General features: G+C 43.8%; 1 protein-coding gene across 4 annotated transcripts in view; it reads right to left on the minus strand.

Moving 5' to 3' along the window:
- Positions 1–2,804: 2,804 nt before the first annotated feature.
- The window catches only part of TRAPPC13 (trafficking protein particle complex subunit 13), a 31,669-nt gene continuing 21,797 nt past the window's right edge, over positions 2,805–12,676 (minus strand). For 2 of the 4 annotated variants that reach the window (XM_083152920.1, XM_083152938.1), the window contains 5 exons: positions 8,691–8,824; positions 7,632–7,830; positions 6,793–6,893; positions 5,281–5,428; positions 2,805–3,962 (listed from right to left, as the gene is read on the minus strand). In XM_083152920.1, coding sequence (XP_083009046.1) covers positions 3,852–3,962; positions 5,281–5,428; positions 6,793–6,893; positions 7,632–7,830; positions 8,691–8,824 — 693 coding nt within the window. In that variant the 3' untranslated portion in view covers positions 2,805–3,851. Of the gene's footprint in view, positions 3,963–5,280; positions 5,432–6,792; positions 6,894–7,631; positions 7,831–8,690; positions 8,825–12,676 lie in introns of all 4 variants that reach the window. The other 2 variants (XM_083152911.1, XM_083152930.1) reach the window with 1 other exon arrangement.

The following is a 12,676-nucleotide window of genomic DNA, read 5'->3' on the forward strand; positions in this document are numbered from 1 at the left end:
TGGGTGGGGGTGTACTTCAAACGGATATCTATATGTCAGTCTAAAAATAAAGCAGCCAGTATACAGTATACCCTGCACAGAAACAATAAAACACCAAAATCTAACTCTCTCTGCACATGTTACATCAGCCCCACCTGCAGTGCATATGGTTTTGTCCATTAGAGAGTGATTGTGTCTTTCCGAGTGAATCAGAATAACTCCCATAGATGGGAATGGAATGAGAGGGATTCCTGCATTTCAAGCCCAAACACATATCAATGTGTGACATAGGTAGTGATATTTTTCCAGAAGGTTTGCGCCCATGGGCACTGCCAAAGCAGATGCCAGAAACCAGCAGCTGGAGCGCAACATTTTGGGCAAATATCAGAAGCTGAGCCTCCACATGTTAATAAGGGATTGGTCCTAAATCCAGGCGGTCGGAATCCCGGCGTTCAAAATCCCGACCGCCGAAATCCCGACAAGGGGGGACGTGGATCACCCCCCCTGCGGGCTCGCTACGCTCAGCAAACACTAATTTCTCCATATATGGGTGTCGTGGACACCGATAGATGGAGAAAGTGTTGGTATTTCGGCAGTCGGGATTCCGGTGTGGGGATTTTGACCGCCGGGATTGTAACTGCATCCCATAAATAATCTACAAAGAGTCCAGTAGTCTCTATGTAGGATATACAACTGTATTTGCTGGAATCTAGCACACGCCGTGGCCGTACGAGGGGAGGCTAGAATGTGGTCCCACTCTTCATCATCTAATGTGCCCAGATCCACCTCCCATCCAGCACGAAGAGCACTTAGCGTGTCAGACCCAGAGGAGGAGAGAAGGGAGTAGAGAGCAGAAACCCTTCCTGAGAGGGCAACATACAAATCCTTTTATGAACAGGGGATTCAGAGAGTTGTGGAGTCGAGCCCAGCCACTGCACAGATAGTGCATGACAGAGTTGCAAATATCGATAGAAATAAAGTCTAAGGATGGTATATGTAGTAGATAAGTGGTCAAAACTATGTAGTACCCCATCTTGATAAAGTTGACCTATAGCAGATACCCCAAGAGATGTCCACACAGAGCTCCCCTCCAACTCATATAATTCATGGAAAAGCATATTGTGTCATATTGGAGAGCAGAAGTCTAGTGTGGAATTTCCCAGCAGTTTCCAGCCATACTCTACGAACCTGCTGCAGAAGAGGCGGGAGAGAGGTCAACGAGGTTTGCGCTAGCAGAAACTGCAGCGGGGAGAATAGTAAACCAGCTTTCTCCAGAAGAGCCACTGGGAGGTTCCCATAATCCCCCGAGAAACCCACTCACTTAGTTGCACTAGTTGAGCAGCTAATTAATACAGATGAATATCTGGTAAAGCCAGAACCCCCCTCTGCCCTAGTTCTGCAAAGTGTTTTGTATGCAATACGGGCACGCTTAGCTCCCATATAAAGGAGGTAATATAATTGAGAGATCTGCAAAAATTGGGCAACAGGAATATAAACTGGTGCATTATGTAGTATACATAGGAATTTGGGTAGGACAATCATTTTAACAAGGTTTACCCGGTCGGTAACGGATACGGGGAGTTTCTGCCAGACCCAGGTCTTCATGCGTTAATTATCATTCTGGGGAGTTAAGTTTAGGGCAATAAAATTTGTGGGGGAGGGAGAAATCTGAATGCCAAAATATTTAAACTGTGTACACCATTTTAGGGGAAATGGATATAATAGAGGTTGAGATGCACACGCCAAGGGCTCTATTGCAAGAGCAAAAAGTAGCAGGGACAGAGGACATCCCTGTCGAGTCCCCCTCCCCAGCAGAAAAGACTCAGTGGTGAATCCTGTAACAACCACCCTTGCTGCTAAAAACTCAGTTTTACTCCAATTTAGTATACTGTAACTTCTGATTAGTGTTTGTTCTTTGAGTGTACTCCTGTATTTTTTTTTTTTTCTGTGTGGGACTAAAATCCTCAGCAAAGTAGCACCTCTTACGCTTAAACTAGGGTGTGCAGTCAAGCCTCCCCTTTGTAATGTTGTATGTATGTACACTTGAAGGTAGAATTGCCTTCTACCATAACTAGCATCCCACCGATCTACCCTGAGGTGTTTTTGATTAGGTTAGGTCCTAGTACATATTAGAATGGGCACACAGGGGCAGATGTATCAAGCCTTAGCAAGAGATAAATACAAGGGTGATATGGAGAGATAACGTCCAGCCAATCAGCTCCTTACTGACTTCTTTCAACCACAGCCTGTAACATGGCAGTTAGCAGCTGATTGGCTGGACGTTTATCTCTCTTTATCACCCTGGCATGTATCTCTTGTTAAGGCTTAATACATCTGCCCCTATGATAGATATGATCTGGATATAGTAAAAAGAGGTGGGTCATTTTTGGCCAAATATTGTGCCAAGAACCTCAGTTTTACTCCATGTTAAATTGTACAGGGGAGGGAGGGGGGTGGTATTATAATTCAATTGGTCCTCTGCGCATTCCCGACTGCGCATTGGTTTTCATACGCATGTGCAGGCGCTGTGTGCGGCTGCACATGAACACAGAGTGCCCGCACACAGAAGTCGGGGCAGTGGGCGTGGGGCCGGGGAATATGCCAGCATTTCATGGGCGTTCCCATGTGAACAACGGGCATTCCCATGGGGCCAGTGTCTGGGGGACAACCACAATAAGAACCATAATGAGGAGTCATTATAAGACAAGTTCTAGAGGAGTAAATTCAATTGTATCAGATGTCACTTCAGAATGTTTGGTTTATATAGATGTAACGTTGTGCTGTATAAATCCAAAATATAAATGATACAAATAAGCATACACCTCTTTAAAAACAAACTATATGTTTATTATTTACAAATAAAACAGCGAACTTATTTTATGAAGCAATATTTTCATTTAAAAAGAAAAATATAAATACATTTAAATGTTCAGAACGTAATAAAACAAACCATTGGTCCATCACATACACATTACTAATACCGCTTTCAGACAGTGGCGGCTGAAAAACCTGGCAATTACCCGGCATTTCCAGCCGCCGCGGTCTGACCGCCCCTTCACACAGGAGAGGGAATCTCTCCAGGTCTAATTTAGACCTGGAGATTTCCGCTATTACACAAGGTTTTTCTCCTGTGTGAAAGGGTCGATCCAGATCTTAAACTCCGGGTTTCCGATACTGGTCTTTTGCAGGGTCAGAGATCCGGATCGACCCTTTCACACAGAAAAATTACCCGTGTTTTTAATAAAATTCCCGGGTGGAACTGCTTGACCCGGGAATTTAATTTTCTGTGTGAAAGGGGTATAATTAGACTTTAAGGTCTGAGGGTGAATAGGTAAAATGTTTTGCACATGGGCTATTGCATCCTAAGCTGGCCAGAAACCTAAAGATCATCCATCCAACTATAGAACTAGCTGGCTGGTCGGGAAAACTCTGATAACGTATGCGGAGAGTAAAAGGACCAATCATCTATGTTCTCCCAAACTCTGGAAAATAAATGAGAACAATCTGCCAGACACATTGGGGAGCTCCACTTGAAATAAAACTATTTTTAAAGCCACATTGCTGTATGTATCCAAAAATCATAAAAATCTGCAGGACCAAAAATGGCCCCAAAAACACCTTCTTGACATCCATTATATAATTAAATACAGCAACTCATGACATTTTAGAGGCGATATTAAGGGTTATGTACAAAAAGGTTTATATTACTATATATACACACCCTTTATTTTTGGAAACAAGATAAAATACCGTTTTTTAAAACCATTCCATTGAAAGACAAAAACAAAAAGACTGGTCTCACATGAATAAAAAAAACAGATATAGCAATAAATCAAGCCAGTTATCAATGAGTGGTGTGGGTCCAGGGCGCTCTAAATCCTTTCAAGATGGATTTTTGAAGATACGACACAGACCTGGGCAATATCATCGTACTCATACGTTCTCTTCAAAAATGTGTCTGTCAGCCTTAATCCAGATACGCTCTGATGAAGGGGGGAGATAGAAGGGCAATGTCAGTGGCCAAAAGGATCAAGTAAGGGTTATCACCTTTATTATTTTTAGAAAACATATCATCCATTAACCAACATGCGGCCAGTCCCTCTATGGAGGTTCTATAAACATATTTGAAAACCGTAAAAAAAAAAAATACACAAAGAAAAATGGGTGAAGACACTTGTAATACAAATAATGAAACAATGCATCTACAAATCAGTGGCGGAATATCCCCGGGGCCCCCACACCCGGCACCCCACTTCTGCGACGGTGGTGGGTGGGTGGCAGGCAGCGGGGGTCGAGCATCGTGGGGCTGGGCAGGGGGTCCCTGCGGCGGATGTGAAATCAGTGGCGGGGTCCCTGTGGTGGAAGGGAACTAGTACCCATCCGCCGCAGGGACACTGCAGCCCGGATCCCTGTGCTGCCCATGTAACGACTTTTCAACTGCACAACCCCAAAAAGTAGCCAATGTCTTCGGCAAATTTGGAGAGCGTCTGCGTTCCCTTGGGCCCGTCCAGCATTTCAATGGGCGCACCCACCGTTTGTGGATACGCCCATGAAACACCAGGTGTCCACCCCGGAACGCCCCCTGCCGGTCTATCAGCAATTGAAACAGTCACCCAAGGTGCTCGCTGCGGGGGTCTGCACATTTGCATTGGTGCTTATGTGCAGACCCTCACCGTCGACAGAGGGGGCGAATTTGCTGATCAACAAGCAGGTCTGTCGGCACCTGAAGTTATATTTCTTGATGAGGTAATCGGGATAAACCATAGGAAATCTTGGTAGATTATCGAGAATGCCCATACACTGCCCAATATCGGAACCTTTTGGCTGATATCCTATGACAAGGCTGAACCAATCGAAAAGCAGAGTTTGTTTTGTAATGTTTTATTAGTGCTCGGCCAAAACTCTGTGTGCACACTATGCAATAAAGCTGGCCGGTCATCCAATTATTGGAAAATCGTTCTAATAAGTGTATAAGCGTGTTGGCACCATTAGCTGTAATGGGTTCTATACACAGCTGGACAGGTTACATTTAAAATACATATAAGAAAACAAAACACCATTTATATTGTGTCATTGGGACATTTATGCAAACAGATGCTCAGGGATAATAGGTGGTGTAGCCAATGAAAGCCATCTGGAGTTTGCTTTTCTTCTCCCTCACTTTGTGAGTAGCGCTTGATCACAGCTGCTGATTGCCATAAGCTGTAGTGTCTTTTCTGTGCACCATTTCTCCTAAAGGTCTTTCATTTGATTTGACGGCACCTGCATAACTACTACTACTACACCTGATGGCACACTCACCTGCAGCCCCTGCACAGATGACAGCAGGGAGAGGGTTAGAAAGAGGGACGAGCTGGGGTGCAGCTTGCCAAGCTGCCTTCCGGATACGCAGCACCAGTGAATCGCATTTGTGTTACACATTTCAAGGATCAAATCCATTGTCCTTTCACTGCTAGAGAGAAGGGAAGACAATGCATCACTATCCTGGGTCTGCCCTGCCTATGGTGAGAGGTACAGCGCAGTATACATTGCCAAATAAGAACCACTTGGCCCATCTAGTCTGGCCCTTTTTTAAACATGGATATCAATATGACTATCCCAAGCATGTGTAAATTGTACTACTGTATTTCCTTCTACCACCTCTGATGGGAGGCTATATATCTATGTTGCCTTCTAGTGGATAATAAGCCTGTATTACAGAAGCATCTATGTATCTACAGTAGAGCTGTATGGGGTGTAGAGCCCCTTCCCATCACTAACCTGTAACTTGTCCGGATATCACTACTGTTGTGAGGTTTATGGTAGATCACTATTACAACAAAGGTGTAACAGCTCCAGACAAGCTATAAAATGTGACTATACATTACCCATTGCACTGCAGAAAATAATTAATTATTTGCCAATACTCAGATAAGTGTGTGCATAACAGAATTGAGGTTACCTGCAGGTAGGTAGGTATGGGTATAACAGAGGTGAGATTGAATGCAGATAGGTAGGCGTGTGTATGTATGTATGTATGTATAACAGAGGTGAGAGTACCAGTAGGTAGGTAGGTGTGTTTATAACAGGTGAGAATACCAGTAGGTAGGCGGGTGTATAACAGAGGTGAGAATACCGGTAGGTAGGCGTGTGTATAACAAAAGGTGAGAATACCAGTAGGTAGGTGTGTAAAAAGGTAAGAATACCAGTAGGTAGGTAGGTAAGTAGGTGTGTGTATAACAGGAGGTGAGAATACCAGTAGGTAGGTGTGTAAAAAAGGTAAGAATACCAGTAGGTAGGTGTGTGTGTGTGTGTGTAACAGAGGTGAGAATACCGGTAGGTAGGTTTGTGTATAACAGAGGTGAGAATACCAGCAGGTAGGTAGGTTTGTGTATAACAGAGGTGAGAATACCAGTAGGTAGGTGTGTAAAAAAGGTAAGAATACCAGTAGGTAGGTAGGTGTGTGTATAACAGGAGGTGAGAATACCAGCAGGTAGGTAGGTTTGTGTATAACAGAGGTGAGAATACCAGCAGGTGTGTGTATAACAGGTGAGAATAACAGTAGGAAGGTGTGTAAAAAAGGTAAGAATACCAGTAGGTAGGTAGGTAGGTAGATGTGTGTGTGTGTGTGTGTAACAGAGGTGAGACCAGTAGGTAGGAAGGTGTGTGTATAACAGAGGTGAGAATACCAGTAGGTAGGTGTGTGTATAACAGAGGTAAGAATACCGGTAGGTAGGTTTGTGTATAACAGAGGTGAGAATACCTGCAGGTGTGTGTATAACAGAGGTGCGATTACCTGAAGGTACTGTAGGTGTGTATGTGAGGCCAGATTACCTGCAATTAGTAATTTTACACGTGATATCAAATGGTTCTTCCAGATTCACAGTATCTGGAATAGTCTCTAAAGACAGCCTTACATCCCCATATCCTGGTGCCTGAAACATCACAAAAGAAATAACAAATACAGTGTTTATTTTTATACACGCACACAAGCAAGAATATTTGGCAGAAAGACAAAGCGTCACTGTTTTCTGCATAAACATTGGCTTATGTACTGATATAGATAGATAGAGATATATATATATATATATATATATATATATATATATATATATAATTTCAACAATAAACATTGTTATAAATCAAATTGGGATAGCGTTCTGTACATCGATACCGGCACAAATTAGAATTTTGCATTTAGAAACCTATAAATGTCTTTATCAGATCGAGGAGATGGACAGCACTGACCCGGAATCAGGGGGTACGCTTTACAGACAGCCTAACCCAAATTAATCAGATTGATTGAGAATGGTTTATTGTGCACACTAACAAATGCAGTATATGCTTTGTTGGTGATGGGGTGATGTGTAGTGCAGTACACATCCATAGTGTACACACAAGTCACCAAATGTCATATTTCAATACACATGACTACAATGCATAACTTAGATGGAGATGAAGCATTGCATTGCCAGTTTTACAAGAGCGACCTGCGTCATGACCCGCACACTAACCCCCATTCAACATTTCCCCGTTATGTAAAAAAAAACTATGTAAATATTATTTTTTTTATTTAAATAGTGTAAACAAAAGAAAATATTTAGCAGATTTAAACATTGCTGCAAATCATTGGGTTACATAAGAGACTGGGAATCGCTCTCCCCATGCTGTACCATTCTCTGTAGCTGACTGGTCTGTAGTCTTCCTCTCTCCCCCAGGTTCGTTTTCCACACTATGTCCAGTTTTCCGATCACCGTGACCCCCTTGATAACGCCGGCTTTCTCAGCAAATTCTGGCTTGGGCTTCAAGCAGTATAAGTACTGTCGCGTGTCCATGGGCTGTAGATACGTCTTTGTTCCAAATGTAGACAACCTACATTGCAGAGATTCTGGGTTAGCAAGAAGGTATCTATAATTCCAGCAGAGCTTTCCTTATGGATGACCGGTGCATTTTTGCATCCTCCAGAGTAACCAATAAAAAACAGTTTTGAGGTTGATTGAATTAGTGGCGATATGCCGACAATACTACTACATTAATCTCCACATTGTTACATTTCCTGCGCACCTCTTTGCTCTATACTAGTGGAAAAACGCGGTGTGCAGTTCTGTACTGGCACATAGCGGCCAAGCCACTCACTGAATTGCTCCATTAGAATTGCAAATGGTAGACTATACTGAAGCAAGCATGAGGAGCTAGTGGTGGACAAGTAAGGGCTGCATGCTTATGAAATGTCCCTCCACTACTTTTTGTAGCAATTCCAAAGACAACACAAATCCGGCCCATTAGCATTGTCAATGTAAATGGACTGCAAAGTCATTGTCGCTGCTTCACATAGGAAAAGTCGCCTTTACCAAGCAGTAGATGACATCGCACTGTAAGATCCGAGCACTAGTGGAACATATTCATGCAGGTCAGATAGTGGTGTGCCCCCTATGGAAGACCCAGGGCCATCTGTGTGGCCCCTTTTTGTACATTGGAATGATTTCTAGTCTATAGATGTAAAAGAACCATTAAGGTAAGGCGATAGATTGATAGATAGGTAGATAGATAGATAAAAAACTGGTCTGGCCAACATGAGACCTTCCAAATGCCATTTGCGATTAGGGAACACAAACTATGGTAGAACGTGCTTGGATGTGGCTGGCCAGGTCTGACCTAGAACATAAGCATCTCTGCATTGTTATATCTGGGATTTGCAGACGCATACTAAAATAAAAGAAGAAATCTCTTACCCTTCACCGTCTCTAACCACACTGTTCAGCTCGGTCACGTTGTACATCATGGATGGCTCTAAGGACACCTTTTCCATAAACATCGGGGAGGTGGTGATGTTCTGGATCTGGGCTTCCAGGAACACTTCATCCGTCTACAAAGCCACACAGCCAGTTAGAAGAAGCCCCAAGCACAGGGGAAGGAAGACACAATGCACTTTAGAATCATTGTTATTGGGTTTGATTAGTGTCATGCCTGGAAATCAAAGTTGTCACAATTAATGGACGTTCCAACCGGCATCCCGAATGTAAGAATCAGAAGCAAAGTTAGTTAAATGGTAAATTGGAGCAAGCAATGGATGTGGGAGAGGGTCAGATGAATAAGCTCTTAAATAGAGCATCTTCTGCTTTCTAGCTCTTCTTTAATAAAACTCCCATTATTTGCAGACCACTAAAACCTAGAATACAAGTTGTTTTGTAAAACAAAGCCAAATAATAAACAATATATGCAAACACACTGTCCACTATCGTATGGGGAAATAACTGGAGTTATGCTGTGTACACACGGTCCGATTTCCTTTCCGATGTTGACGATATAGTCAACATCGGATCGGCATCGGATGCAGATCACAAGAGTTTTAACCCTTGCGATCCCGATCCGCGTTCACGTATCGGAAGCCAGAAAGTCTTGGCTGCCTTGTCTATATAGGGCAGATCTGCACTATATAGTCAAGATAGGATGCAAATCGGATGTGCCTTAAGATCCTATCCACGATCCTATCTAATCAGATCGTGGATAGGATCTTAAGGCACATCTAACGTGTGTACACACCATTAGGGTGGTTTCACACGCTCCGGCTGATGTCAGGCGGTAAAACCCTGCACGGCCAAGAAGCCGTGCGCAGAAGTTTAAAATGGTCAGGATGGCCGTCCCGTGTGAATGAACACAATCCTGTGCATTATTAACTACTGTGTACGGCAATGCTTTTGTCCGTGCGGTGTTTCGCCGCCCGGCGGCTGCCAGTGTGTGAGATGGCTCTTATGGTAAACCTACCTTCGGTTAACTCCCTTTCTTTCTTTTAGGTTCCTGAGACCACAGGGTTAACATCAGGGTGGTAGGTGGATTTAGAGGACCGGGCACCCTTAGCCATTTCAAGACTACAGAGGACATGGTTCAAATGGAGACTCAGACAGAGTACCAGAGATCCAAGGAGCAATTGAAGGAGTGTACAGTGGTTGAACCCAGAGAACCCAGTGGTTGAAGAAGCTACGCACATCTGGTAAAGATGCAATTTGTCTCTGCAACCACACAGGCATAGCAGGCGCAAGCCCAGATCCAGACCGCGTTGTAGGACGGCCATCCGTCTTGCAATCTTAGACACCTTGGTATCATAGCCTTTAGAGCTACACGAGAGAAATTGGTACCACACCTTATAATAAATTCATGTAGAAGCTGGCTTACGAGCCTGAATTTTCGTCTTAGCCACATTTTCCAAGAAGCCTTTATTCTTTAAGAAGGCAATCTCAAGTGCCAAGCCGCCAAAACGAATGGATTCAGATCTGGGTGTAAGGACCTTGACTGAGCAGTGTTAATTTCGTCAACGATTTTCAAGTTAGCTGGTCTTCGGTAGCTCATAAACGTAGGAGATATTGCATGCAATCATTTGATTTCGACCACATCTGTTTGCTAAATCCAATGATTGTATGCACAGTTTAGGGTCCATGAGATGCCATGCGCAAGCCCGCCGCCAAATGTAGCGACAATAGATATTATGTGCTGCACATAATATCTATCAAAGTGCAGGAGCAATCACATGTGGTTTTTAACTTGCTTGAATTCAATCTGCGGGTGGGGGGGGGAAGAGAACTCTGTTGGCTGCATTAGGTTTGGGGAGAGGGAGCGATGGCGGTGACCGTGGGGGTAGTTTAGTGCTGTGAAGGAGCGCTAGTGGGCGGCAGGGGTCAGTGGTGGTGGCAGAATTTGAAAAGAACAGTTTAAAACATTGGTCAGCTCTCCGATTGGCTGAGCTCTCATTCGCCAGTATGCCCAGTGACTCTGCAGCAGCCAGTACACTGGCAAAGTGCTATAAAAAAATAATTAAATGACAGTGATGATGCTGATGAATTAGTGGATTGCCTGCTACTCGCTGCAACAGCCCGACTCCAGAGCCACCAGCATATATTGCAAGTGACGTCACCATCGGGCGGACGCCAGCCGGCCGAGGGGGAAGAAGGAGCTTTTACATACACCTTGCCACAAGCACCTCCCGCCAGACCCCAGCGTCTAACTTGTAGAGGTAGGGATAGCAAAAGACCCACGGACTATTAAGAGTGTAAACATTATTTTTAACCAATCTTTTTTTCAGGTGCTTTTCTCTACACATTAACTCTGTAGCGCTCACTTCTTTAATCCATGTATAAAATTCAGTATTAAAGAATGCCGAAAAAACAAAATCACTCAAAAAAATATGGGTTCCTAGTCAATTTTAGTCACGATAACATGGACGAATATTTAGTCAACATTTTCGTTATAAAAAAATAAAAAATAAAATAAAATCGTCACAGAAAAAAACCTTAGTCGATGAATAGTTTTAGTCTTAATTTTCATTGATGAATTTTAACACTGACTGAGAAGTTCCTGGTGGAGCCACAGTCAGTCAGCCGAAGAGAATATGCAAACAAATGCCTCTTGGGCCATGCTGGGATGAACTTTCCATGGTATGGACACAGCGTCTGAACACTGCTCAGGGATCCCTGGACCCGAACAGCAGCAGCTTGTGGTGAGATGCCATGAGATCCACGTCTGGCTCGCCCCATCTCTTGGCTATCAGCAGAATTACCTCGATGTGCAGGGACCAGTCTCCCAAGTGTAACTCCTGGAAGGAACACTGCAGAGATGGCTAGTACACGACACTTGGCCCATTGAAGTATTATGGAGACTTCCATCATGGCATTTATGCTCTTTGTACCACCTTGGCGATTTATGTATGCCACTGTGGTGCCATTGCCTGTTTGAATCTGAATTTGTTTGCCCTGCAGTAGATCTTGCGACGACAGCAGTGCATTGAAGACTGCTCTCAGTTATAAAATGTTTATTGACAATTTGGATTCTGCCAGTGTCCACCAGCCTTGCAAGGACTGGGATTCTACTACGACCCCCCAACACCGCAGACTGGCAGTTATGGTGAGGAGAACCCACTGCGGAATCTAAAAGGGTCGTCCCACTGTCAGATAAGACTCATTGAGCCACCAGGCCAATGATTATCGTACTGTGCTTGTGAGACAAATTGTGCGAGAACTGAGGTGTTGCGGTCGACTGTCCCACCTGGCCAGAATCAGCCTTTGCAATGAGCGAGAATGGAACTGCGCCCACTCGACCACGTTGAATGTCGACATTATCAAGTCGAGCATCTGCATGGCCTGATGAAATGTGACTCTGGGAAGTTGTAGGAACTGGTGGATCTTGGTCTGTAGCCACTGGCACTTGTCCAGTGGTAGTATTAGGTGCTGGACATCGGAGTGCAGCAGGGCTCCCAGATGTAACATCAGCTTGGATGGAATCAGAGCTGACTTCTTCCAGTTTATCAGCCAGCCATGTCTCTGAAGAAAGCCCTTGGTAAATTTGAGGGTGGCTGAGCAGTATCTCCCTTGAGCTGGCTAGCAGCAGATCGTCCAAGTATGGAATCACACTGACACCTTGACGCCTCAGAGAGGCAGTCATGATATATGGGGCTGGGTGGAGAGTTTTTGGGCTAAAAACGGTCATAGCTTAAAGTGAAAGTAAAAAACAGTTACAGTTCAAAGTGAAAGTACATTGCTGAATCCTTCATTCTGACAGGCTTTTAGTAGTGAGAATTTCAATATACCTTTATCCTTCTGCCAAAGTATATTAAGAACATTACAGATTTTGCATTTATTGTTCCAGAGATATTTTAGCAATCAGACTCTTATAAAATGTTTTTATTTTCACATAAGTTATATATTAATGACTTATATCATGGTGTTAA

The sequence above is a fragment of the Crinia signifera genome, chromosome 1, assembly GCF_055691185.1.
Source record: "Crinia signifera chromosome 1, ASM5569118v1, whole genome shotgun sequence".
Taxonomy (NCBI): domain Eukaryota; kingdom Metazoa; phylum Chordata; class Amphibia; order Anura; family Myobatrachidae; genus Crinia; species Crinia signifera.